At 40.3% G+C, this 25697-nt stretch overlaps 2 protein-coding genes across 3 annotated transcripts in view; both read left to right on the top strand.

Annotated features, from left to right (window-relative positions):
- The window catches only part of LOC117870611 (regucalcin), a gene marked incomplete in the record, with an annotated part of 22458 nt that extends 17641 nt beyond the window's left edge, over positions 1 to 4817 (top strand). Inside the window, 2 exon segments of the mRNA XM_034757818.1 lie at positions 3005 to 3159; positions 4477 to 4817. Coding sequence (XP_034613709.1) covers positions 3005 to 3159; positions 4477 to 4527 — 206 coding nt within the window.
- Positions 4818 to 10527: 5710 nt separating this feature from the next.
- LOC117870589 (regucalcin-like) overlaps positions 10528 to 25697 on the top strand; it is a 36116-nt gene continuing 20946 nt past the window's right edge. Inside the window, exons 1-2 of one of the 2 annotated variants that reach the window (XM_034757791.1) lie at positions 10528 to 10692; positions 25371 to 25696. The gene's annotated coding sequence lies outside the window, so the exon portion shown is untranslated. The remainder of the gene's footprint in view (positions 10693 to 25370; position 25697) is intronic. The other variant, XM_034757799.1, reaches the window with a different exon arrangement.

The raw sequence follows: 25697 nt of genomic DNA, 5'->3' as shown, positions 1-25697 counted from the left end.
GAAGAAGTGGGCTGTAGTCCACGAAAGCTTATGCTCTAATAAATTTGTTAGTCTCTAAGGTGCCACAAGTACTCCTGTTCTTCTTTTTTGGAGTCAAAATGTACTTGGCTGATGTGGGCTTGGACATTTGACATTGACAATATGTTTGTGTGTGGTTGGGTTTTTGTTCTGAGGGTTTTTTACTCCATTGTAGAGTTTCGTTTTCTTGCTGTCTTTATTTGAATAGATGCTCCCCACTACTTGTCCTTCTCAGTGAAAGGAGTATGGTGTTACTGTCTTATTCAGACTACACACTTGAAAGTCCAGGGATTTAACTTGATATATTTAGTCTGTACCTATCACTTAGTTTATTTTTGATTACTAATATTCTCACCTTTGTCGGTTTGGACTAAACAAAGATGTCTTTCGCTTCTATGGTTTGGGTGGTTAATGGCCACTTGATGGCTTTTTATTTGCAAACTGGCTGATAAAAAGGTCTATGGCTTTATTTTTAGCCAGTGGCAGAAAAAAATCATGAAACAATTCAGCTAAGGTGAAGATGACACATTTTTAGAAAGGAGATTTTTCAGGTATTATTCAGTGAAATTTGGATTTGGGAGCATTGGGTGTGGGGGTGGATAGACAAGGAAATTTGTTTATTTGGCATCCTTTTTTTAAGCAATTCTTGGAGATAACTGGATTACATAGTGGTCAGGTGGCCCTTGGGATTATAGTATATGCAAGCGCAAACCAAAAGATATCTAGTTTGCATAGTTCAGACAAAATAGGAACCTTTAGTTTGCACTTGCAGTTACAGCGCAGCACAGTAGAGTGCTGCATTTCACACCCCCATAGTTGAACTGTGGGGATGTGTAGACATGCCCTCAGTTTTCAGTTTATTTTAGGTATTGTAAAAATGTAAGATGCTATTTATTCTATAGATGCAGGGAGCCCAAGATGCTTCTCAAACCATATGGACTATTCAGAATATATATGGGAATCTTTTTTGTCCATTAGTGAAGCAGACTTATCTTTGTGGGATTAATTTTAAGGTAGTTTTTTAAATGCATCTAAACTCTTGTGACAAGAAATTTGCAAAGTGTTTCAATGAGACATGGAAAAATCTCACTCATCCTTTTTTGAAATCTCATTTAAGGACTTGATTATCAAACATGGACCAAGTAACCATTGTTGTTTGTGCTGGTACTTCATTTAGAAAAGGAAATAAGAGTAGCTTGTGGGGTGAGGCAAAAATGCTTTGTTGGCAACTAAAATAGTAAACAAAATTATCTGTTTATTTAAAACACAACGGTGAAATCTTGGCCTGGTGAAGTCATGGCAAAACTCCTTTTGACTACAGTGGAGTTAGGAGTTTTCACTCCTGAAGTATTTCACCATAAAATGTTGTATTTTAAACTTTCAATACATCATTACATTGTTTCTCTCTGCAAGGATTACCAACATAAAGGAGGGGGAGAGAGAGAGAGGAAATGTATTTAAAGAAAACACAAGACCTTAGCAGAATTCAAGAAAAGTATGAAATATCTATGTGATAAATAGGATAAAATATGTAATGGGTATAAACCCTCATGATTCAGGGCCTAAGACAAGTACTTATTGCCTGAAATTAAAAAGAATTTCCTCCTGTATACATGTTCGTTATGAAGTTTTTTTAAACTTCTTTTGAAGCATCTGGTACTGGCTACTGCCAGAAACCGTATACTTGGGCTAAATGGACCACTGGTATGTCAGTATCCTGAGTCTCTGTAATAATTATATAGACATCTGAGTGTTTTACAAAGTTCAGATAAGCATTATCATCCCTGTTTTATGTGGGGCTGATCCAAAGCCCATTGAAGCCTATTGTTGCATGTTTGAATTTAATAATAATACAGGATGTCAAGATAACAGGCTCAGATGGAATTATTTAAAGATTAATACAGCACTATGCAGAATACAGAAGCAAAGTTTACTTTACCAGTCTTTGTGAATGGTGAATAGCTGACACTCTGTTCTCCCTCCTTCCCGCCCCCCGCCCGCTGTAAGTGGTGGAATGCTGGCAGTTTTCATTTGCAATCTAACTCCCAGAATCTTTCCTTTTGTAGGGTGTAAGAAAAAGAAATTCCTTTTGGAGTGAAAAATTACTTTCCCACAATGTGTACAGTTTGATATCTCAGTTTACCTCTTACCATAAAAAGACCATTATATAAGTATCTCAGTCTTGATTGATAACCCAAAGGGACTTTTGACCCAGTCATTATTACTGACAGCTGTGGCCACAGGTAGTTGCTAATGAGTTAAAACTGAAAACATATTTCAAGGGGCCATTATTTCATTCATTACAGAAACATCTGCAATAACAAATATCTCTTACCAATCACAGAACTTAATTGGATCATAAGCAGCCCTTATCAAGTACCCAGTCTTATTTATTATAACATTTACTTCTGTAGGATCCCTTCATTAATTTTGAGGGGTACCTTCCTGGTCATCTGGACTCTCTGACGGAGAGATTCAGAGAATAATTAGGTACATCCCAATATTTAACTACATACATTCCTGAGAGTTGCTCACATACTAAGTTCAGTTTAAGGATACAATTTTTCACCTTCATAGGTACAGGGGACTACATTTATAGGCACACAATATAAAAAGGATTTTGGGTAACAGATAACAGAATTATGAGACTTTAACGTACAAAAATAATGAAAGGCTAATATTTATTAACACAATGGAAAAAGACACCTACCGACTTCAGTATGCTTTGGATCAGGCCCCATTTATGGAAACAGAGATTAAGTGACTTGCCAAAGGCTATACTGGGAGTAAGTGAGAGAATCAAGAATGGAACTCAGAATTCTTCCCAACCTCACACTCAGCCTGCTAAATTACACAATTCTCCCCCTTTTCCCTCCATCCCAAACCCTGTATTTCTGTGCAACATAGGTTCTATGCTGGTTACTGGCAATTTTGTTATTTTCTTTGTAGAAAATAAACCAACAAAAAGCTATTTTTCCCTCTCCAGGAAAAAGAATCCAGACTGTGAAGCTACCTGTTGACAAGACAACTTCCTGCTGCTTTGGTGGAAAGGATTATTCAGAAATGTATGTGACTTCTGCCTGTCAAGGAATGGATGATGAATCGTTTTCACGGCAACCACAGGCTGGTGGTATTTTCAAGGTGATTAAATTATTTCCTCTTTGTTAAAAGGCCAGAAAGAATTTTCTTATGCATTTTGATTTGAAGTCAAGTGGAGGTCAGTCTGAACATACCATATCACTTAAAACTATTGTTCTTGGTTTTTTTACTTTTAGTTTTTTGGTCCCTACTGCTGTATTTAGAAAATTGCTAGTCTTTTCATGTTTACATGGTAGACTGGTTCTAAACTTGTAATAATACTGACATAGCTAATGTCTTGTACAATCATTTTCTGTACCAAAAACCCTCTACTTTTAAAAAAATTCCCAACATTAGCAGGGCAAGAACTTGTAGAGAATTTTTGTTTTAATCAGTGACAACGTAGGAGACAATGTGTTATCTACCAAACAGTTATTTATAACTTAGTTTGCTAGTTTGTTTTTTAATTGGTGACTGGCATAGGGCACACATGCCTTGTAGCGCCCTCTGCTCACCAAGTGTGGTGCTGCACGTGCCCCCTGCCTCAATTGTCTCTCCCAGAGATTCATGTGACTCACACTCTGAGTTCAGCCCCCTTCTGGCAAAACGGAAGCCCAAACAAAGTTCTTTTGCCCTGCTTGGGCTCCTCTTCGGCCTATCCTCTGGGCTCAGTTCCCAGCCCCTTTTGGACCACCTTTAAGTCTCTCTGCTCTGGGATAGAGCACTGACTCTCAGGCTGCTTTCCCTGGAGCCCCCCTCACAGACTCAGCTCCTCTGGGCTACCTTTCAGTCTTCCCTACCCTAGGATAGAGGGTTGAATCTCTTGTTTCTTCCAGACCCTACTTCAGGGCCTTTCACAGGAGCCCATCTTGCTCCCTGTGGTTCCTTCCCCAGACTGAATTTTCTCAGTCCTTTTATGGGTCCCAGGTGTTTCAGCCTTGTCCCCTGACTCAATTAGTCCTTATCCTGGCAGGCAACTAATTGTTGCACGGGCAGGGCTGATTGAACAGGGTTGGCTAGCCCCAGGCCTCCTGGCTCTTGTAGGGGCAGGCCAGCCTGTTGCACAGACCTTGTGGATTTAAAGCCCTGATCCTGCAATTAACTGCATGCAGGCACACCCCTGTAGCTGTACACAATCAGTTGTAGGATTGAGGCCCAAGTGTGTTTGAAAGAGGGTTGTCAGGAGAATGGACCATGGCTTAGATATTACAGTTCTTTGGAAACAGCAGTGGATTGAAATTAATATCTGGTGATGCTGTAATGTAGAAAATTGCAGGATATCAAGTTGGTCGCAGTCCTAAAACAAATTACTCTGTGGAAAGATACATGAATCATCACAATTATCTTCTCTCTCTCTCTCTCTCCCTTATTTTTAAATAGATAACTGGACTTGGGGTGAAAGGAATCCCACCGCATTCATTTGCAGGTTAAATATTCACTCTTCAGAACAAAGTACACCTCCAAAAGCAGGAACAGCTTAAGCAAGAAACATATTAAACACGTATTTTAGCTGGAATTCTGCATCTCCTGCATTTGAAACCACAGCTCTGTGGGTAGACTTCTGGCAGAAATGGATAAATGAGGCAACTTTTGAAATGCATCAAATTTTTTCAAAATTCTTTATTTTCTTGGACTCCTGTGTAACTTTAAATATCTCCTGTAATTTTCTATAACACTAAAATCACTCTCATCTTAATAAACTTTGGAATATAACTTGAACAGTGGTACTTTTTTTTTCCTTTAACATATTTTTTTCGTATTGTTGGCTCTACCATCCCCTTTCTATTTGTAGCTTATAGTTTCTGTCAGGGATATTGTTAGTAAAAGTCAGGGACAGGTTGTGGGCAATAAACAAAAATTCATGGCAGCCCATGACCTGTCCCTGACTTTCACTAACAATATCCCTGACAAAATAGGGAGGCCGGTTCAGCATCCACTGCTGCTGGGCTACCAGGTCCCCCATTGCTGCGGTCAGTGGGCACTGCGGGGTCCCCCACTGTTGTGGGGAGTGGGAACTACAGGGTCCTCCTGCCCCTAGGGCTGGGCGGCTGCGGGTCTCCTCACTCCTGAGGTGGCTGGGCTCTAATGGGGGTCGCCCGCCACGGCTGGGAGCTGCAGGGTTCCCCAGCCACCTGCCACAGCTTGGCAGGTGCAGGATCTGCCTGCCACCAACTACAGCTGGACAGCTGCAGGGTTGCCCCCACCAGTGCAGGGGCTGGGAGCTATGGGGGGGGAGGGAGGAGGGCTGTTTGGGAGCTCCAGCCTGGCGGTAGAAAATGTCACAGAGGTGAGTGGAAGTCACAGATTCTGTGACCTCCATGACCTTATCGTAGCCTTACTTATACCGTATTGAGTCACCGATGAAACATTTTTTTACATTCATTTGCTTTCTATCTCTCTCAAACCAGCTTTCAAAACTTCACATAAATTATCCAGTGTACATTCACAGTAAAGCAAATATTTGTTACTGTAATATAACTTAGCCCAGGATGTTTAATTTTAAATAGATAGCTTGTTTTATATAGTTGGTTTTCATAGGTAACTTAGACTTTTATTGGTTAAATTAGTGCCTATGAAAGGTGTCTACTAACTGCATTAGCTAACATAGCCATCCCTGTAACTTCAGAATAGGACCAGTAACTACAGTGGGCAATGCAAACTAGCTTGCACTATCCAGGCAATATAGCTCTTCATCTTCAAGAACCTGGTTTCATACATCTCCCATGTCCATCCATCTCACGCGAGTTCATCTGTAAAAACATTGGGGATGAAGGGGTTGTGCTTTTCTTCTCCTCAGAGCAGTAAAGAGGAGAGGAGCTGTTTTCCTCTCAAGTTCCTTGTTTATGTTCTGAGGCATTAATACAGTATACCTGCGCAAACATCTGTTTTTCTTTGTTTTTTCCATTCAACAATGAAATCTATCTTATCCACTTAAGATTTTTATACAGTACCGATTATGGTTCTTCCTAAGTGCTACACGTATAGGTGACCAGAAAAAAAAAATCTGGAAAATTTCAGTTTTTCAATAAAAATTCAAATACTGGAAAACTTTGCCTGAAAACTGTAAAATTTCAATTTGGAAATGCTGCCACAGTGACTCATATCCTTTTTTTTTTTTTTTTTTTTTCCCCTCCTCTATATGCTGGGCATCTTGGTCAGACTATATCTCCCATGAGGCACTATGGTCTCCCTGTTGGAGAGTCCCGGGCCAACGTGTATCATGGGAGATGTAGTCTGACAAAAGAGCCTGGCTTATAGAGGAGAATGAGGACCAAACTAAACCAAACTAAAACTCCCATGAAGCTCTACGACAGCATTTCCAAATTGTAATATTTAGTTTTTTGGCTTTTTAGCTTTTGATGAAAAATCAAGCTTTTCCCCAGAAAGCCAACACTTCTTTCATGAAAAATTTTAGTTGAAAACCCAATTTTTAATCAAAAACAATTTTGACCAACAACTTCTGAAGGAGCATAAAAGTCCCCTTAAAATGTTGCATTTTCCAGGGCAATTGGGTTACAGAAATTGAGACTATATCAGGATTACTGGGAGCTTCTCATAAATATGTGAGACTAACAAAGATTTTATCCGTAGAAGGCTTGGAGGAATTTGAGAAACTGTGTTGAATGGACATTACTGTAAGAACCTGGATAGATTAGAGGATAATTTAGAATATTTGGAGCACGATTTTTAAAGGTGAACTGCTGGCATAGTGTCCCATCAGGATTGGGTATTGAAATTTCCCCATTTGGGTTAACAGCAACATCTGTTTTGGAAGCAATCTGTTTTATTCCAGATAAGCTACAGACTTTAATGGCAGTCAGGGAAGAAGGACAGTAATTATCACTTGCTTCAGATCCGGGAGAAAGGACAATAATTATTACTTGCTTCACTTTTCAGGAGCACAACAATATTTTGCAATGAACAAGGCTGACCAAACTAGTAAGTGGCAGAATGAAATGTGCGTGTCTCTCTTTCCAGATAATTGCACACCAGCTGTGTATTTACAGGATGCCAGTCGCTATGGTTTGGGGCTACCAAACTACCGGAAAGGATTACATGCTTGAGTTTCTCAATCTCCTGACCAAGTACAAGAACAGAAGATTTTAACATCAAAATCAGATGTTATGAGAATACAGTAAAGTTGATACAATTCAGTTTCTTATCTATTAAACTACCAGCAATCAATACAACAATTGATGCCTGCAGTTTGAATTTGTAGTCAGTTTTTTTGTTTGGTTTTTTTGTTAGAGTTAACTTTTTTTTTTTTTTTTTAATCTTATGCAAGATATAACATCTGAACACAAACTAGCAGAAAACAGTGGCTCTTATGCATATGTCACAGTTATAGGGCTAGCTGCATCTGTCCCACTTTTGGTATCATCTGAAGGGATGCGCTGAGGCAGGGCTCTTGCCCTTACCTGACTTAGGGTGGAATCTCGCAATCCTTCAACTCTTAGGGTACGTCTATACTTACCTCCGGGTTCGGCGGCAAGTAGTCGATCTTCTGGGATCGATTTATCGCATCTTGTCTAGATGCGATAGATCGATCCCGGAAGTGCTCGCCGTCGACGCTGGTACTCCTCCTCCGCAAGAGGAGTATGCGGCGTCGATGGGGGAGCCTGCCTGCTGCATGTGGACCTTTGGTAAGTACCTTTAAGTTCGAACTAAGGTACTTCGACTTCAGCTACGTTATTCACGTAGCTGAAGTTGCATATCTTAGTTCGAACTGGGGGGTTAGTGTGGACCAGCCCTTTGTGTGGGACCTGAATACGCTACTTGTATGTACACCAACCACGTAGCAGCCTGCAGACCAGACTGGGTTTGAGCATCTGCACTTTTTTCCATTAGGAACCTGTGACCAATAATAAAGTGACCAACAGCCTTCTTAAAACAAAGCATTTTTATTTAGTAGTTGGAGTAAAGCGTTAGGATTTCAAAGCAACAGCATGCATGTATATTTAGTCTCATCTAATCTTACACTTCAGTACAAGCTAAATTGGATGAGCTTTCCTCTTAAATTACAGCGACAGAACTGAACCAACTCCTAGTGTCTGAGATAGGATTGTCATCTCTTGAGTTGCAGAAAAAACAGCCATAAGCCATTCTCCCACCAACAAAAAGGGTCTTAGTGCTGACTACAGCTACTTATTACTAAAATGGTTGAGAACCATTTTACACAAAAAAAGCCCTACAATATGTGTACGTTTATCATCATTTTTCTTACCTTAGCCTAAGACAGTGTCGCAGTCTGGATTATGGCGATGTGTATCAGAGCGCTCTAATGTGTCCCCTCCCAAGCAGGGGGGAAAAACTGTCACATTAAATCTTTTAATTAGCCAGACAGAATGAAAACTGCCCAGGTGGCAACCCTAACTTGAGGAGGTGTCAGTCTAGTTTTTCCTGTTAACTCTGGGCTAACTGCACCTCTGACCCCTCCGGTTCTCCTTGAGTGCACCCTCTCTCAGACCTCGGGCCTATCACCTCTCTAAGTGGGATCACACAATTCTGCTTTCAGACCAAGCTGTGGGCTGCAGTCTTCTGTGCATGAACTGTGATTACCTCAGCCAGGCCTCACTAAGACTCTACACATGCAGTGCTGCTCCTTCCAGGAGCCATGACTAGTGGTTAATACAGTGCCCACGCAGCCTTCTTAAAGCAAAGTATTATTGTAGAACCAAAACATTTCAGAGAAAACATATCTTAAAACAATAAACAGGCTGTTCGTTTGCTTATCTTTTCCTAAGGCAAGCATTCTCTGGGCCCAGCTGCTTCCAGACACTCCAGCTGGTCCTCTGTCTCTGTTCCATCACAGCCTGGTCTCCCCAGGAAGAGCACACCCCACTCACACACACTTGCCCATGCTGAAGTAGGCCAGATCTCTAGAAAACTCGAGCATCATGCACCCTGCTTTTACATCCAATATAAGTATCCATGATGAATATGCCATGGTACTCTACAAGGACCTGGAGTAGTATCCTTTCCTGTGAATGTGCTTGCTTGCTTGAAATGGCTGCATAGGATGGGTATGTGTGCACCATTGATCACACCTGCATAGTTCAGGAACCCCATCCATTCAAACCCCACAATTATTAAATAAATTTGTCCAATTTTTAAAACCTTGGAAGACAGCACAGCATTAATTGCTTCACAAACCTCCATGGCCACTGTGCCAATCATGGATTTTCCTACCATGAATTGATTACCAACAGGTTGGTAACAGTCTGGGGTTGTGAGCTTCCACAGTGCTATGCACCATGCTTTTAGAGTGGTTATGAGCTCTCTCCTCGGGTGTTTTGCTACTCAAGACTGAAGATAAACTCCCCTCAGCTCCAGGTGGACCCTGGCTTTCCACACACAAGTTCTGGACCCACTGTTTATCATCCCATGTTTCCAGCACAACATGGTTCCACCTGTGGGTGCTCGTGGTCCTTGGTCCAGAAGCAGTGGTCTGCATAGGAAAGATCTGTATAGGAAACATCATCAGCTCGGTCCGTGCCTACATCTCCCCATAGTCCCCTTCTGTTCTTGTGCTTCTGTTTGTAATCCCCTGCCTCTATCTTCTCCAGGCTAAAAGCAGCCTCTGAAATACACACCACTATCTCTTGGCAGCAACTTCTGCAGAGGCATGAAAAAACTTCTCCATAAAAAACAGTAGCTGTCGGTTATTAGAGTGAGCAGGATCCGTTATCTTCTGCATATCACACAATACCACGGGGTCTGCCAGAAAACGGATTTCCTGGCCCCAGATCATTTCCTCCCACAATCATTAGAATGGGCAGAGTTGCCTCTCGGCACCCTGTGAACATGAGCACAGGGTGACACAGTGAGTTGTTGCTTTGAACCTTGGGACTATGTGCCCGGATAGTTGTATTGCTTATCATCCTCAAATACAATGGTGGTGTGTTTATTCTGACAATGGTTGTGCTGCAATAGGTGAGGCTACTGCATATATTGACTAACCAATGGTTAGCATGCAGTGATGACCTCGGTGGGTAGGTTCTGCCATCCAGTCTGCCCCTCTAGTGTGATGTATCCATTCTGTTACATAGTACAGAACAGGCCGTGGCAGTCTTCATTATAAAAAAGTACTCAATTTTTGGCACAGCATACATGTGTTTCTTCCTGCTTTAAAGTGTGCAAATGTGAAAAGTTACTTCACTCCCTAATTCATTTTTTTTAAATAAAATTAAAATTCAGCAGCAAATTTGCAGTTTTTCTAATACCAAGTGAATTATTAAAAGAGAAGGAATGTTCATCAAAATTTATGCTTTCCTTTCAAAAATAACAATTGAGTTTATGATCCCTCGTAACAAAGCATTTTGTTTTTGCTGATCCTAGCCAAAAGCAGAAGGAAGGGTGTCAGCATTCACATTATGTGACAGATGATTTGACAAAGTTAGTCAGGAACTTGAACACTTTTGTGGCAGAAGATTGGTGCTGTGTTGTGAAAGATGCTTTGCAACATTTGTTTGTGCAGGAGCTGGTGATTATAGGTTGACATTAAGCTATTTTTCTGTCTGATAAATGCTAAGATTCAGGATGCAGCCAATTGCCGAATGAGTTGGATTTGACAAGGAACCCTTCAGCAAAGTCTAGGTAATCTTGCTAATAGTGTTACATTACAGCACAAAATTAAGGTTTTTGTGTTCTGTGCTTAATGTTCTTGGTTTGCTGCTGTATTTATAACTGCTGTTTTTGCATAATAGCTCATTTTTGATGTGTTGGGAACAGAATAGTGTTTCTTTGCTGCCAGTATGAACACAGGGCAAGCATTTTGCCCCATTGAAATACCTGACTGGAGACTAATAATTGATATGTTGCTAATTGTTGATTTTAGTTTTTGGAATTAATTTTTGTATTTTGATTTTCAAATATATTTTTTATTTTACATTTTTGTTGTTTTTCAGCTTTGCCTTCTGTTTTGTTGTTTTATGCTTTTGCTTGTCTATTTTGTCAAAGTTAATTGTTGGTGATGACGCATGCTTGTTAAAGGATTACGTGCTTGTGTCTTCAATCTTCTTTCCCACATTCAAGAATTGAAATTTTCAATAGCAAGTCTTGCAAGGGGTGTGTGTGTGTGTGTGTGTGTTACACTTGGACTATTGATAATATTGATGCAGCTCACCCTTTGCCCATAAAATGGACAAGTAATTTCCTAGTGTAGACAGGTTTTAGGTGATCTAATTCTTACATAGTACAGGATCTCTACCGTTTTTAACAACCATCCCCACCAAGTCTCCCTCCCTCCCCCCAAAACCCCATAAACGAACCAACCAACAAAAAAATCTAGCATATAGCTTGGATTTAGTTTACATTTTTTTCATCTAACCTTCTGAATTTGGCCAGCATGTTAACTTATGTATATGTACAAGTCAGCACTCTGGTCCTAAAAGTATATTTGCATAGACTAAGAATGATGTATTTGAAATCTTAATGCTCCAGGTTGGTTTAATCCAGGTTTTTGTCTCCTGTCTGTTTTATCGCTGTCACTTTTTTCAATTGAGTATGTTCTTTTAAAAAATCCACTGTTAGCTCTTTAGGAGTCTTTATCCCAGCAGAGGGCACTGGAGTCAGTCAGATGAGGCTATTGGTTGGGTAAGGTGACACCTTGCTCTGTGTATTTGTTACCTCCATGTTTGCTATGCACACACGACTAGGGTTTATATTTCTTAAAATACAGTTTTAATACTGGATTAGAAGTACAATAGGAAATGTTCCTGTCGCTAACCATGGCTGTCAGCAGTGAGTCCTCCTGAAAGGATGTTGAAAATGGTTTAATTTGTTTGTGTTATTTTCCACTTAGAACCTGTACATTTGGTCTGATGCTAACTAAGGAATCTGGTCTTACAGGTGGAGAGTTACAAATTATAGTACCCCAATATACATATCTTTAACTCTGTCTAAAATAGCTTTTAGGTAACATGCAGCATAGTGGTTTTCAACCTTTTTCATTTATGAATCCCTAAAATATTTGGAATGGAGCTGTGGACCCCTTTGGAAATTGTAGACATAGTCCATGGACTATGGTTAAAACCACTGTTCTATGATAACAACAACCTTTTGCGGATCCCTTAGATGTAGTCTGCAGACCCCAGGTTGAAAACCGTTGATGTAGCATATATGGACTAACCTGATGGCGTCAGATGGTATAACAGTTTTTATCAGCACTTCTTTGGGATGACTTATGAACCATGTGGCCATCCCAAACTCAGGACAATAAAACCTTGATGTCATGCCACACCAAATTTGGTTGAACAATTAGGAACTGAAGTACAGAATTTGACCAGTACTGTAAATCATTGTATCCATTGTAGGCCTGGCTTGACATAAGAAACTTGCCTCATTTTCTCAATCCTCATGGGTATGATTGAGAAGGTGAATGGAAGATTAAGTTGTAAATAGGGGCTTTGCAAGCAGTATGCTGGAGTCAGGATGTCTGTGCTTGCTAAGATAAGTAGCAACACCTGGATGTTAAGGACAATGGACAAGATAAACCTGGAATGTAAAGATCAGGTTCCATATGGACAGAGTATGCTGTACAAGGATTGGTTCCCGCAAAGTAACCAATCCAATCTGAAAGTGTGTAATGTAATGTATATAAAGAAAACTGTTTTCTGTGTAACTTTGGATGTGTGGTATGCCCTATACCTACCCCCTACACTTGACTCTGATCAAACCAGCATAGCTTTGCTGTATGCCAGATAAAGGAACCTGAGTGATGAAATCTGGAGTCAAACTGAATATTTTGAATCCCAGAGAACTGGCTGAAGTGTTCTCCCAGAACTGGACAAGCTGTTCTGGATAAGCCAAGGGGAAAAGGTCTCTAATGAATCTAACAATCCCCTCCTAGTGAAATAGTTTTTCCTAATATCCAACCTAGACCTCCCACACTGCAACTTGAGACCATTGCTCCTTGTTCTGTCATCTTCCACCACTGAGAACAGCCTAGCTCCATCCTCTTTGGAACCCCCCTTCAGGTAATTGAAGACTGTTATCAAATTCCCCTTCAATCTTCTCTTCTGCGACGAAATAAACCCAGTTCCCTCAGCCTCTCCTCAAAAGTCATGTGCCCCAGCCCCCTAATAATTTTCATTGCCCTCCACTGGACACTCTCCAATTTGTTCACATCCTTTCTGTAGTGGGGGGCCCAAAATTGGACTCAATACTCCAGATGTGGCCTCACCTGTGCCGAATAGAGGGGAATAATCGCTTCCCTCGATCTTCTGGCAATGCTCCTACTAATGCAGACCACGCCTTTGTCGGTTCCTCTATTCTCCCATCTTTCTCATTACTTTTCCCTCTTCTTTCCTCTTCCTTTTTGTAGCTGTTTCTTCTCCATCTGTTTGTTAGTATCTCTTCCTTTGTCTGTTCCTTCCTTTGTCTCAACACTTCTGTTCAGTAGCCTCTTTCCTCCCACCTGCTCCTGCCCTCTGTCCTGTCTTACTCTGTTATGCATCTGAGGTGGATTCAAAAATTAGCTGAAAAAGTAATGCAGATCTTGAGCGCAAGAGGGAGAGGATGCCAGATGGGGTTCGTGTTGCGCTGTGCTTCATCACTGCATAGCAACAACACTCCTCTCTCTCACCTGTCCTACAAGACTTCTCTGGTTTGTGCTGGAGCTAGGAATGCAGAAATTGCCAGCTGAATTGACCATGATGTCACATCAATAATATATTTTTTTGGTGAGGTGAGGTGTTAAACATCTCATCAGTACTGTGTTCCTGTTTGGGATTCTGCTATTTTTGATTTCAACAGCGCATTGCCAAAAAGTCCTGGATATATAAATATAAATCAGCAAATTGAAGGGAGCAGAGAATTTCTTTTCCAACACAGAAAAGAAAACGTGTACAATCAGGCATGGGTAGAACTTGGGAAGTTGAATGGTGTGAGTGATTTAGAAAGTATCTCTACTGGTTGCATGTGGCTAATAGGAAAGTAGTCAAAGAAGCTAATAGACTGGAGAAAATGAAAGCATTGGCATGTATATTTCCCCTCCCCCCCATACTACGATATGCAAATATCTAGTGTGTAAATGAAAACAAAATAAAATCCCACTTACTCCTTGGCAAACATACCTCTTTGTGTTGTTCAAATGCAGACACTCTGGATATGAGTATTTTATTAACAAACCTTTTATAAAAAGAACAGGAGTACTTGTGGCACCTTAGAGACTAACAAATTTATTTGAGCATAAGCTTTCATGGGCTACAGCCCACTTCATCTGATGCATGTAGTAGTAAATACAGTAGGAAGATATATACACACACAGAGAGCATGAAACAATGGGTGTTACTATAAGGAGAGTAATCAGTTAAGGTGAGCTTTTATCAGCAGGAGAGAAAAAGAACTGTTTGTAGTGGTAATGAAAATGGCCCATTTCCAGCAATTGAGAAGGAGATATGAGGAACTGTAGGTGTGGGGGGAAAATAAGCATGGGGAAATAGTTTTACTTTGTGTAATGGCCCATCCACTCGCAGTCTTTATTAAAGCCTAATTTAATGGTGTCCAATTTGCAAATTAATTCCAATTCAGCAGGCTCTTGTTGGAGTCTGTTTTTGAAGTTTTTTTGTTGTAATATTGTGACTTTTAGGTCTGTAGTCGAGTGGCCAGGGAGATTGAAGTGTTCTCCAACTGGTTTTTGAATGTTATAATTCTTGACGTCTGATTTGTGTCCATTTATTCTTTTACATAGAGACTGTCCAGTTTGGCCAATGTACATGGCAGAGGGGCATTGCTGGCACGTGATGGCATATATCACATTGGTAGATGTGCAGGTGAACGAGCCTCTGATAGTGTGGCTGATGTGAATAGGTCCTATGATGGTGTCCCTTGAATAGATATATGGACAGAGTTGGCAACGGGCTTTGTTGCAAGGATAGGTTCCTGGAATAATGTTTTTGTTGTGTGGTGTGTGGTTGCTGGTGAGTATTTGCTTCAGGTTTGGGGGCTGTCTATAAGCAAGGACTGGCCTGTCTCCCAAGATCATTATAGTGTGTATGGTAACACCCATTGTTTCATGTTCTCTCTCTCTCTCTCTCTCTCTCTCTGTGTGTGTGTGTGTGTGTGTGTGTGTGTGTGTATCTATCTATCTTCCTACTGTATTTTCCACTACATACATCCGAAGAAGTGGGCTGTAGCCTACGAAAGCTTATGCTCAAATAAATTTGTTAGCCTCTAAGGTGCCACAAGTACTCCTGTTCTTTTTGCGGATACAGACTAACACGGCTGCTACTCTGACACCTTTTATAGCACAGTAACACTTTGGTGCAGTCGTGCAGAGTCTGCTGTTGATCCACATTTTGGGTGATGCAAGTAACCCTTACTTCTCTTGAGTCTCATTGTGACAATGCGGTTCTGGCGGGACCCAACTGAGCGTGCCAATTCAGGATAAATTGCTAAAAACAGAGCAGTTACAGCCCAAGGCTGGGGTTTTTCCACCTCTAAGGCAAACCAAACCAGCCAGACTAAGAGGACTTCGGTCTCACCCCACTGGCTAACCACAGGTCACACAAGCAATTCCCTTGGACACTCCAGTTTCCCAGTATCACCACCAGTGCCACTCGTTATGGGGTCAAATGGTTATGAAAACCAATACCCCAATAAAAGAAAAAAGGTTCTCCTGATCCCATAGGACCAAGCCCCAGATCCAGGTCAATATACAAATCAGATCTTACCCACAAATCACGCTGTTGTCAATCCTTTAGAATCTAAAATCTAAAGGTTTATTCATAAAAGGAAAAAGATATAGATGAGAGTTAGAACTGGTTAAATGGAATCAATTACATACAGTAATGGCAAAGTTCTTGGTTCAGGCTTGCACCAGAGATGGAATAAACTGCAGATTCAAATCAAGTCTCTGAAATACATCCCCAGCTGGGATGGGTCATCAGTCCTTTGTGTAGAGCTTCCATTTGTAGCAAAGTCCCTCCAGAGGTAAGAAGCAGGATTGAAGACAAAATGGAGAGGAGGCATCAGCCTTATATAGTCTTTTCCAGGTGTGAGAATACCTCTTTGTTCTTACTGTGGAAAATTACAGGAAAATGGAGTCTGGAGTCACATGGGCCAGTCCCTGCATACTTTGCTGAGTCTCAAGGCATATTTGCCTTCTCTCAATGGGTCCATTGTATAGGTGATGGTCCTTAATGGGCCATCAAGCATGCTAGGCAGAGCTAACACCAGCTTGTCTGGGATGTCACCCAGAAGCATAGCATAAGTTTGAAATACAGACAGTATAGAGCCAATATTCATAACTTCGACTACAAAATTGATACACACATGTAGACAGCATAATCATAACCAGTAAACCATAACCTTGTCTTAGACATCCCATTTGACTCCCTTTATACAAGATTTGGGTGCCACTCCAGGACCTTGGTTGCAACAATGATCTATGTGGTCCCAGATTATATCAATAATGTCACACTCATCCACACCTCTGTTTGCTCTACAGACTGCAGGTCAGTCTAGAGCAGGGGTCAGCAACCTTTCAGCAGTGGTGTGCCAAGTCTTCATTTATTGACTCTAATTTAAGGTTTCACATACCAGTAATACATTTTAATGTTTTTAGAAGGTCTCTTTCTATAAGTCTATAATATATAACTAAACTATTGTTGTATATAAAGTAAATAAGGTTTTAAAAATGTTTTTAAGAAGCTTCATTTAAAATTAAATTAAAATGCAGAGTCCCCCCAGGACCTGGGCAGTGAGAGTGCCATTGAAAATCAGCTTGCATGCTGCCTTTGGCACGCGTGCCATAGGTTGCCTACCCCTGGTCTAGAGCACTTCATGAGTACTCTTGAAGAGAAACAGGGAACTGTGCCAATCATTTCTTCATCCTGTTGTACTTCTGCTAACCAGATAATTTCTTCTGTGGCAGAACCTGCAGCGGGAGGGTCTAGCAGCGAATGAAAGTTCAGTGAGTTAATAGTTGTAGTCTTATTAGTTATATTGTCTATTAGAAATAACCATGTATCATGGTTGCCATAGCGATGGAACTACTATTGTCATATTTGTTTCTCACAACAGTATCTTTGAGTGTAAATTCAGTAAATACATATATGATGGGTTGGGTCACAGAAACCCCCTTGGGACTGCCACCCGATGTGCTGGGACTACCTCTGAGCCCGTTTTCCCTGGCAGCTTGGGACTTCAGTACCTTGCCTGGTTGTGCCAGACACTCTAGCCTGCTACAAACACAGAACCAGGTCTGACCAACATCCCCCAGAAGCTGCAAGCTTAACTAAAAACAGCTTAAGAAGTGCTCCTGTATCCAACACCCTGATACCCAGTTCCCAATGGGGTCCAAACCCCAAATAAATCCATTTTACTCTGTATAAAGCTTATACAGGGTAAACTCATAAATTGTTCATCCTCTATAACACTGATAGAGAGAGATGCACAGCTGTTTGCTCCCCCAGGAATTAATTGCTTGCTCTGGGTTAATTAAATAAAAAGTGATTTTATTAAATATAAAAAGTAGGATTTAAGTGGTTCCAAGTAATAGACAGAACAAAGTGAATTACCAAGCAAAATAAAATAAAACACGCAAGTCTAAGCCTAATACAGTAAGAAACTAAATGCAGGTAAATCTCACCCTCGGAGATGTTCCAGTAAGCTTCTTTTACAGACTAGACTCCTTCCTAGTCTGGGTCCAGCAATCACTCACACCCCTGTAGTTACTGTCCTTTATTCCAGTTTCTTTCAGGCATCTCTTTGGGGTGGAAAGGCTATCTCTTGAGCCAGCTGAAGACAAAATGGAGGGGTTTCCAGGGGCTTATGTAGTCTCTCTCTTGTTGGTGGAAACCGCTCTCTCCCCCTGTGTAGAATCACAGCTACAAGATGGAGTTTTGCAGTCACATGGGCAAGTCACATGTCCATGCATGACTCAGTTCTCCACAGGCAGATGCCATTGCTCACATGTTAGTTTGAATGTTCCCAGGAAAGCTCAGATGTGGATTGGCGTCTTTCAGTGTTCATTGTTAGTTAAGTACTCTCAATTACTTGAATAACCCCTTCACACTATGTTGACCAAATCTGTTTTATGTGCTTCGTACAGCAAATACTTTAAATACAAGCATAGAGTCAACGCTCCTAACTTCAGATATAAAAATGATACATGCATACGAATAGGATGAATACATTCAGTAGAATATAACCTTTGCAAAGATATGTTACATGGCATATGTAGCATAAAACATATTCCAGTTATGTCATATTTACATTCATAAGTATATTTCTATAAAGCATTATGGGGTGCAACGTCACAACATCCACAAACTACACACTCATTTTACCACCCTATATTATCATATGGCTACAGGGCAATTGAAATTACATGTATGCTAATTTTTAAAAATAAATAATCCAAAAATACATTCCAAGTGTGATTGGTTTAGCATATCCATTGTCTTGACTGTGCACTGTTGTTCTCAGTAGTCAGTGTACAAAGGGTAAAATCCTTATTGCTATTTTCAGCTAATGGAGATACTCATTTTAGCTCAAGTAATGAGGACTTTTGTTTCTGAAACCAGAAGTCCTAGGGTTCTATTCTTAATGCTGCCAGCTTTAGATGGTAACTGTTGGTACAGTTCAGGGCAACGGCACCTGTATTCCCCCTCTGAAGTCCGCCAAAGGCACCCACTCTAGGCTCCCGGCTCTTCAGCTGTCACATCTCTCTCCCTTCTTATTGGAATTTTTCGAGGTTACACAGTTCCCTACACTGTGATATCACCAGAAAGCCAGACTGCCTAAACAGGCTTTCTTTTTGAAGGCTATGAACAAAGTAATGATCAGCACTCATTAGTTACCATATAGTTCTTTGTAAGCAAGCACATTTATTCTTAAGGTGAAAATACTACAGAGAAAACATACTAAAAACAATAAAAGAACCTACTTGCATGCTAATAAGATTACCAGAGATCACCCACAACTCCAACTAGGGCTCTGGTAGGAGTCAGTCCTTCAAACCCTGCCAAGGGGTTTTTCTGTGGTCACAGGTTTAACAGCCTTAGCTCAGAACCAAAATAACCAGCTGGGCAGTTCATCCATTTCTCTATTCAACTTGGCCTTTGATCTTGAGACTCTGGGAATAGGTAATCAACAGACAATGGTCTCCTGTTTAAGATGTAGCTACACATGGCTGGGTTTTTGTATAAGAGGGGGGAAGAAGAGAATTTGCATTCACAGCCTAGAGATTCCCCAAGCAAACTATTTATGCTGTTTGTCCCAAAAGTCCATTCTTGCCTGGCACGTTCTTCAATACAGTCCTCTGAAGTTCAGAACATTTCTCAGGGTTCACATCATATCTCCTCTCTAGAGAGATTATATTCAATCCCAATCCACGATAATACATAACCTTTGCATTTAATTCAATGGACTCCAAAGATACTTAAACTTAGTTCAATAAGGTTTCTTTCAAGGATATTGCTGGAGGTCTCATGCTGACAGTACTAAAACATCCTTAGAATTCTTCTGTGCTAGCTGCAACACTTTTTGAGTTAGGAAATTGTCATCTATTATGTTTAGAAATTCCATTTTAAACCTTGGCCTGACAGATAAAGAGGAACTGATCACAGAACTAAAAATTAATGGTAGCTTAGGTACAAATGACCATAATTTGACCACACTTATAATGTGGAAGCAGAATGAAGTCCAGACCAGTAATATATGTACTTGGTGCTTTAATAGGGCCAATTTCACAAAACTGAAAACAATTATGAGAAAAATCAGATGGGAGGAAGAATTCAATTAGAAAAATGTGAATGATAATGGGGAATCATTTAAGAATACTTTACTTGATACTCTAAAGGAAGAATGTCACAAATGAGGAAGAATTAAAAAAAAAAACAAAACACCTGGTTTAGATGGGAAGTGAAAGCAGCTGTAAAAAATAAAATATAACAAATAGAAGAGGTAAAAGTTGATAGTAATGAATATAGATCAGAAGTTAAGAATTACAAAAAATTGATAAAGGAAGCCAGCAGACACAAGGAGACCTATAGGGCCAACGGAGTTAACGACAGTAAAAGGACTTTTAAAAATATATTAGGAACAAAAAGAATCCTAACAATGGTATTGGTCCATTACTAGAAGGAAATGGTAGATTTATTAATAAAAATGCAGAAAAGGCAGAAGAGTTCAATAAATATTTTTGTTCTGTATTTGGAGGAAAAAACAAATGATATAGTCTGATCATATGGTGAAGATAACACTCTTTCCATTCCACTAATCTCTTTGGAGCATGTTAAACAGAAGCTACTAAAGTTAGAGATTTTTAAATGAGCAGGTTCAGATAGCTTGCATCCAAGAGTTTTAAAAGAGCTGGCTGAGGAACGTGCTGGACTATTAATGTTGATTTTCAATAAGTTTTGGTGCAAATTCAAGAAGACTGGAAGAAAGCTAACTTTTTGGCAATTTTTATAAAGATAAATGGGATGATCTGACATCAATCCTGGGCAAGATAATGGAGTGGCTGATATGACACTTGATTAATAAAGAACTAGAGGAGGGTAATGTAATTAATGCAAATGAACATGAGCTTATGGAAAATAGATCCTGTCAAACTGTGGATATCTCTTTTATTATTATTATTTTATTTTTTTAGATTACAAATTTGGGTGATAAAGGTGATAGTGTTGATGTAATATATTTAGAGTTCTGTAAGATATTTGACTTGGTGCCACATAATATTTTGATTAAAAAACTAGAACGATATAAATGAACATAACATGGTGCACATTAAATAGATTAAAAACTGCCTAACTGATAGGTCTCAAACTGTTACTATAAACAGGGAATCATCAGTGGGGTCCTGCAGGGATCAGTTACTTATACTATTTAACATTTTTATCAATGACCTGGAAGAGAACATGAAATTATCACCGGTAAAGTTTGCAAATGCCACAAAAATTGGGGCAGTGGTAAACAATGAAGAGTACTAGTCACTGATTCAACACAATCTAAATTGCTAGGTAAACTGTGTGCAAGCAAGCAATATGCTAAAGGTAAATGTATACATCTAGAAACACAGAATGTAGGCTACACTTACAGGATGGGAAATGCTATCCTGGGAAGTGATGACTGAAAATGATTTGAGGGCATTGATGGATAACACTGCTCTACAGCCAAAATGCTTCTGAAATAAATGTAGTCAAACTTTACTAATTCTGGGTCACTGAGAACGAAAATGATGCTTAAAATTGTTGATTGGTTCTAGTTTTCAAGATATGCTATTGGGTCAGTATATACGACTCTTGACTTGGGAATGGCAGAGGATACGTGAGTTATAAAGGGAAGGGATCTCAATTTAAACCAGAAATGACTAAAATACATCTTTGACTGGATCTATGAATAAATCTATGACTGGGTTTGGACAGTACTTGCTTTTTAGGCAAAACAATTAATGATGCAATCTGAAGCTGGTATTGCGTCATACATGATATGAATTGCATCACGTTATTCCTAGAAGTCATGGATGATGCAATCATAACAAAGCTTACATCACTCTGCTGAACAAATTGCCCTATATCAGCTCTAGAAATCATACAGTGTTGTGCTCTCTTATTTGTCAGTGTTTGATTTTGCAAAGGGACACATTTCTGTTTAGCCAAAGTGAGCAGAGATGCCTCGTACTTGTGTGAACAGTGCAGATAACTTCTGCTATGTTTGTGGTGAAGTGACTTTTGCATCCCAAAAGCGCAGTATAACCACTATGGTTAAGAAAGCCTACCACCTTTATTTTGGCTGCAAAATTGGAGATCAGGACAAGAGGTGGGCCCCACACATATGCTGCAATACTTGTGCAACAAATCTTCACCAGTGGTTGAACAGGAAAAGAAAATCTATGCCTTTTGCGGTGCCAATGATTTGGAGAGAGCCAACAGATCATACCAGCAATTGTTACTTCTGCATGGTGCCTCCAGTTGGGAAAGGTGTGTCAAAGAAGAAAAAGTGGACTGTGCATTATCCAAACATTCCATCAGCTATACGCCCAGTACCCCACGGAGAAGGACTGCCGGTTCCTGATGCACCAGAATCATTCTCACTTGAGTCAGACGAGGAAGAGGATGAAACTTCTGGTCCTGAACCATCAATGTCACAGGACCCACATTTTCTCCCATCCTCCTCCTCTGAACCACACCTCATAACACAAGGTGAACTGAATGACCTTGTCAGGGGTTTGGAACTATCCAAGAGTAAGGCAGAGCTGTGGGGCTCCAGACTACAGCAGTGAAATCTCCTGGCAGGTGATGTTAGGGTTTCCATGTTCCGTGACCGTCAAAAGGATCTTGTCCCATTCTTCTTCATGGAAGGTGATCTTGTAGCCTGCAACAACATCGATGGTGTGATGGCAGCCCTCAACATCGTTCACGATCCAGATGAGTGGAGACTGTTCATTGATTCATCGAAGACGAGTCTTAAAGCTGTTTTACTGCATAATGGCAATGTTTTGCCATCAATTCCAGTTGGTCATGCAGTCCATATGAAGGAAACCTATGACAACATGAAACAACTTTTGAGGTGTATAAACTATGACCAACATCAGTGGCAGCTTTGTGGCGATTTGAAGGTTGTTGCTCTCCTGCTTGGTCTGCAGGCTGGTTACACAAAGTACTGCTGTTTTCTCTGTGCATGGGATAGTCGTGCAAGAGATTCCCACTACATCAAGAAAGATTGGCCACTCCGACAGTCATTGGAGCCTGGGAGGAAAAGTGTTCAGCATCCACCACTTGTTGAATCAAGGAAGCTTTTGTTACCACCCTTACACATCAAGCTGGGTCTGATGAAGAACTTTGTCAAGGCCATTGACAAAACACAAGCAGCTTTCAAGTACCTCTGTGGAAAATTTCCAAGGTTAAGTGAAGCTGAGATAAAGGAAGGTGTCTTTGTTGGTCCTCAGATTTGTGAACTTCTTCGAGATGATACATTTGACCATGCACTGCGTGGCAAGGAAAAGACGGCATGGAAAGCCTTCCAGTTAGTGGCAATAAATTTTCTCGGAAACAACAAGGCAGACAACTACAGGTTGTTGGTGGAAAACCTCCGCAAGGCATACAAAAGCCTTGGTTGCAACATGTCACTAAAGATACATTTTTTGCATTCTCATCTAGATTTTTTTCCACCGAACTGCAGACCAGTGAGCGATGAGCACGGCGAGCAATTTCACCAAGACATTGCAACAATGGAGAAATGCTATCAGGGCAAATGGAGCCCATCAATGCTTGCAGACTATTGCTGGACAGTGACAAGAGATGCTCCATTTAATGAATACAAGAGAGAAGCCAAGAAGCACCGAGTAGACACTGAATAGGACTAAACTATGTACAGAATAGTTTTTTGCCTTTTGTTTCATAATAAATTTTATTTATATAACCCTTTTGCTGATTTTTAAAGTGTTCCATAAACAGGACAGGTGAAATATTATCATGTAAAGCAACCATAAACACATGAAAAGACCTAGGTTTACAATTTATGATTAAAACTCTACTATCTACACAATCTACATAGACATAAAATGTAAAAACTTAAATATCTTAGAAACAGTAGCCAATCAGTTGTTTTAATTGTCATATTTGAATTCAGCACATCAAAATACATAATAAATAGAACATTTTATCTCTGAAGCAGACGACTTCTCAAAAATTGTAGACCAGTGTATCAGCTGCACATGAGTTCCCAGTGTGAACTCAAGCCAAAAGAACAAATGCAATTCTGAGATGCATAAACAGAGGAATCTTGAGTAGAAGTAGAGAGGTTATTTTACCTGTGTTTTTGGCACTGTTGGAATACTGTGCCCAGTTCCAGTGACAATTCTAAAAGGATGTTGATAAACTGGAGAGGGTTCAGAGAAGAGCCACAAGTAGAGAAAGGTATAACACAATCCAGTGGCTGCAACTTGAAGTTAGACAAATTCACACTGGAAATAAGGTGTACATTTTAATGGTGAAAATAGTTCACCACTGGAACAATTTACCAAGGGGTTGTAGTGGATTCTCCATCACTGACCATTTTTAAATCAAGATTGGATGTTTTTCTAAAAGACATGCTCTAGGAATTATTTTTGGGAAGTTCTATGGCCTGTGTTACACAGGAGATCAAACTAAATGATCCTAATGGTCCCTTCTGACCTTAGAATCTATGAAATTGACGTATCTGTCACAACTGTGATAATTGTTATGTGTGCCTATGGCTTTGGCTTTTTTTGGCTTCTCTAAAAGAGCTGTCGGTGATTTTGCTCTGAGACTTGGCTTTGATCTGTTCAAAACACACTCTATAGATGCCCAACCCACTGTATGCGAACTTGGCTAATTAATTCTTTTCCTAGTGTCCGACTATTAGAAGTCTGTCTAGCTCTCTTTGCTTCTCCAGTGGTACTATGTGTCCATATTAACCATCCTGGTTTCTGTAAACTTGTGCAGTGCATCCATACGCAGCACATTCTCCATCCTGCGCTCTGTGGTACGCCATAGTTGCTAGTAAAGCTCCTGGATAGGGTGCACGACATGGGAGCAGGTGCCTATATACATAAAAGAATACATATTTGCACTTCAACATGTTAGTATATTTGATTTCTTCAAAGATTGCTTCCAGCTGTTTTGTCCTGGCCACAATGACATGGTGATGGGAAGGAGCTGTGCCCTCAAACAAATACTTCCAGATGCCCTGACATAAAGCCCTAAACAACTTCTATGCCCAAAGCCTGCTAGACCCTGGGCCTGCAGGCCCAAGGTTCACAAAGGTGAGCACTGCTACTTGGTATTAATATTGGCAAGTTAATAGAAACGAGCATGGGGACTTGCCTGTGTTCAACATTATTAAAATATGGTGGACCAGATGAACTTCAGCGAAGGAATCTGTGGAAAATGATGAATCGTTTATTGGAAAATGATGAATCATTTGCTAAAAAACACATCCACTTGCCAGGTGTAAGGTGCTGTGGGAATGCTGTATGACCTCAACCTCAAATCCCACCCAGAGGACCTGGCTGCTTCTTTCATTTCAGCTCCCAAACCTTGTCCAGTGGGGAATAGCTGCCTGGCAGATTTTTATGCATGAGGTATGGTGAATACCCATCCCTTAAATGGAACTTCTAAACTTCTTCATACAGATGTTTTTCAATTCATATTTGAAAGAAAGAACAGCAATCACCTCCCCCTGATGTTTCCTACCCTGCTGCCATTCATCCAGTTTAGTGGAATTTCTTCACTTTTGTTTTAATGCATGTGTTTGTTTATGTTGCTATGTCCTGAACAGAGACTTACTTGCATTGATTTCAGGTAGGGTTGGGCAAGAACTCAACAACAGGAAAAGCCATATCAGGAGGAGCAGCTGCTGTGCCCTGAAGGTTTTTTTACTCGTGATCTAAATCTATAGTCACGGGTGAGTGTATTTATTTCCAACCGACTTGGGAAAATCAAAATATTCCTTTACCTGAGAAATAGTTTCTATTGAAATAAGCAATAAAGTAATTACTGCCTTGGGATCCAAAATCTTCCTGATCCAAGTTTCATTCAAGAGGGATTCTTCGAACGAGAAGGAAGTTACATGAAGATAACCCTTCAGTTGACTTTTAGAGAACATTGCCAAGTAGGATACCACAGAGG

Source organism: Trachemys scripta, chromosome 1 (genome assembly GCF_013100865.1).
Source record: "Trachemys scripta elegans isolate TJP31775 chromosome 1, CAS_Tse_1.0, whole genome shotgun sequence".
In the NCBI taxonomy this organism is placed as follows: Eukaryota; Metazoa; Chordata; order Testudines; family Emydidae; genus Trachemys; species Trachemys scripta.
The sequence above is the reverse complement of the archived record's forward strand: the minus strand, read 5'-3'. Positions and strand labels throughout refer to the sequence as shown.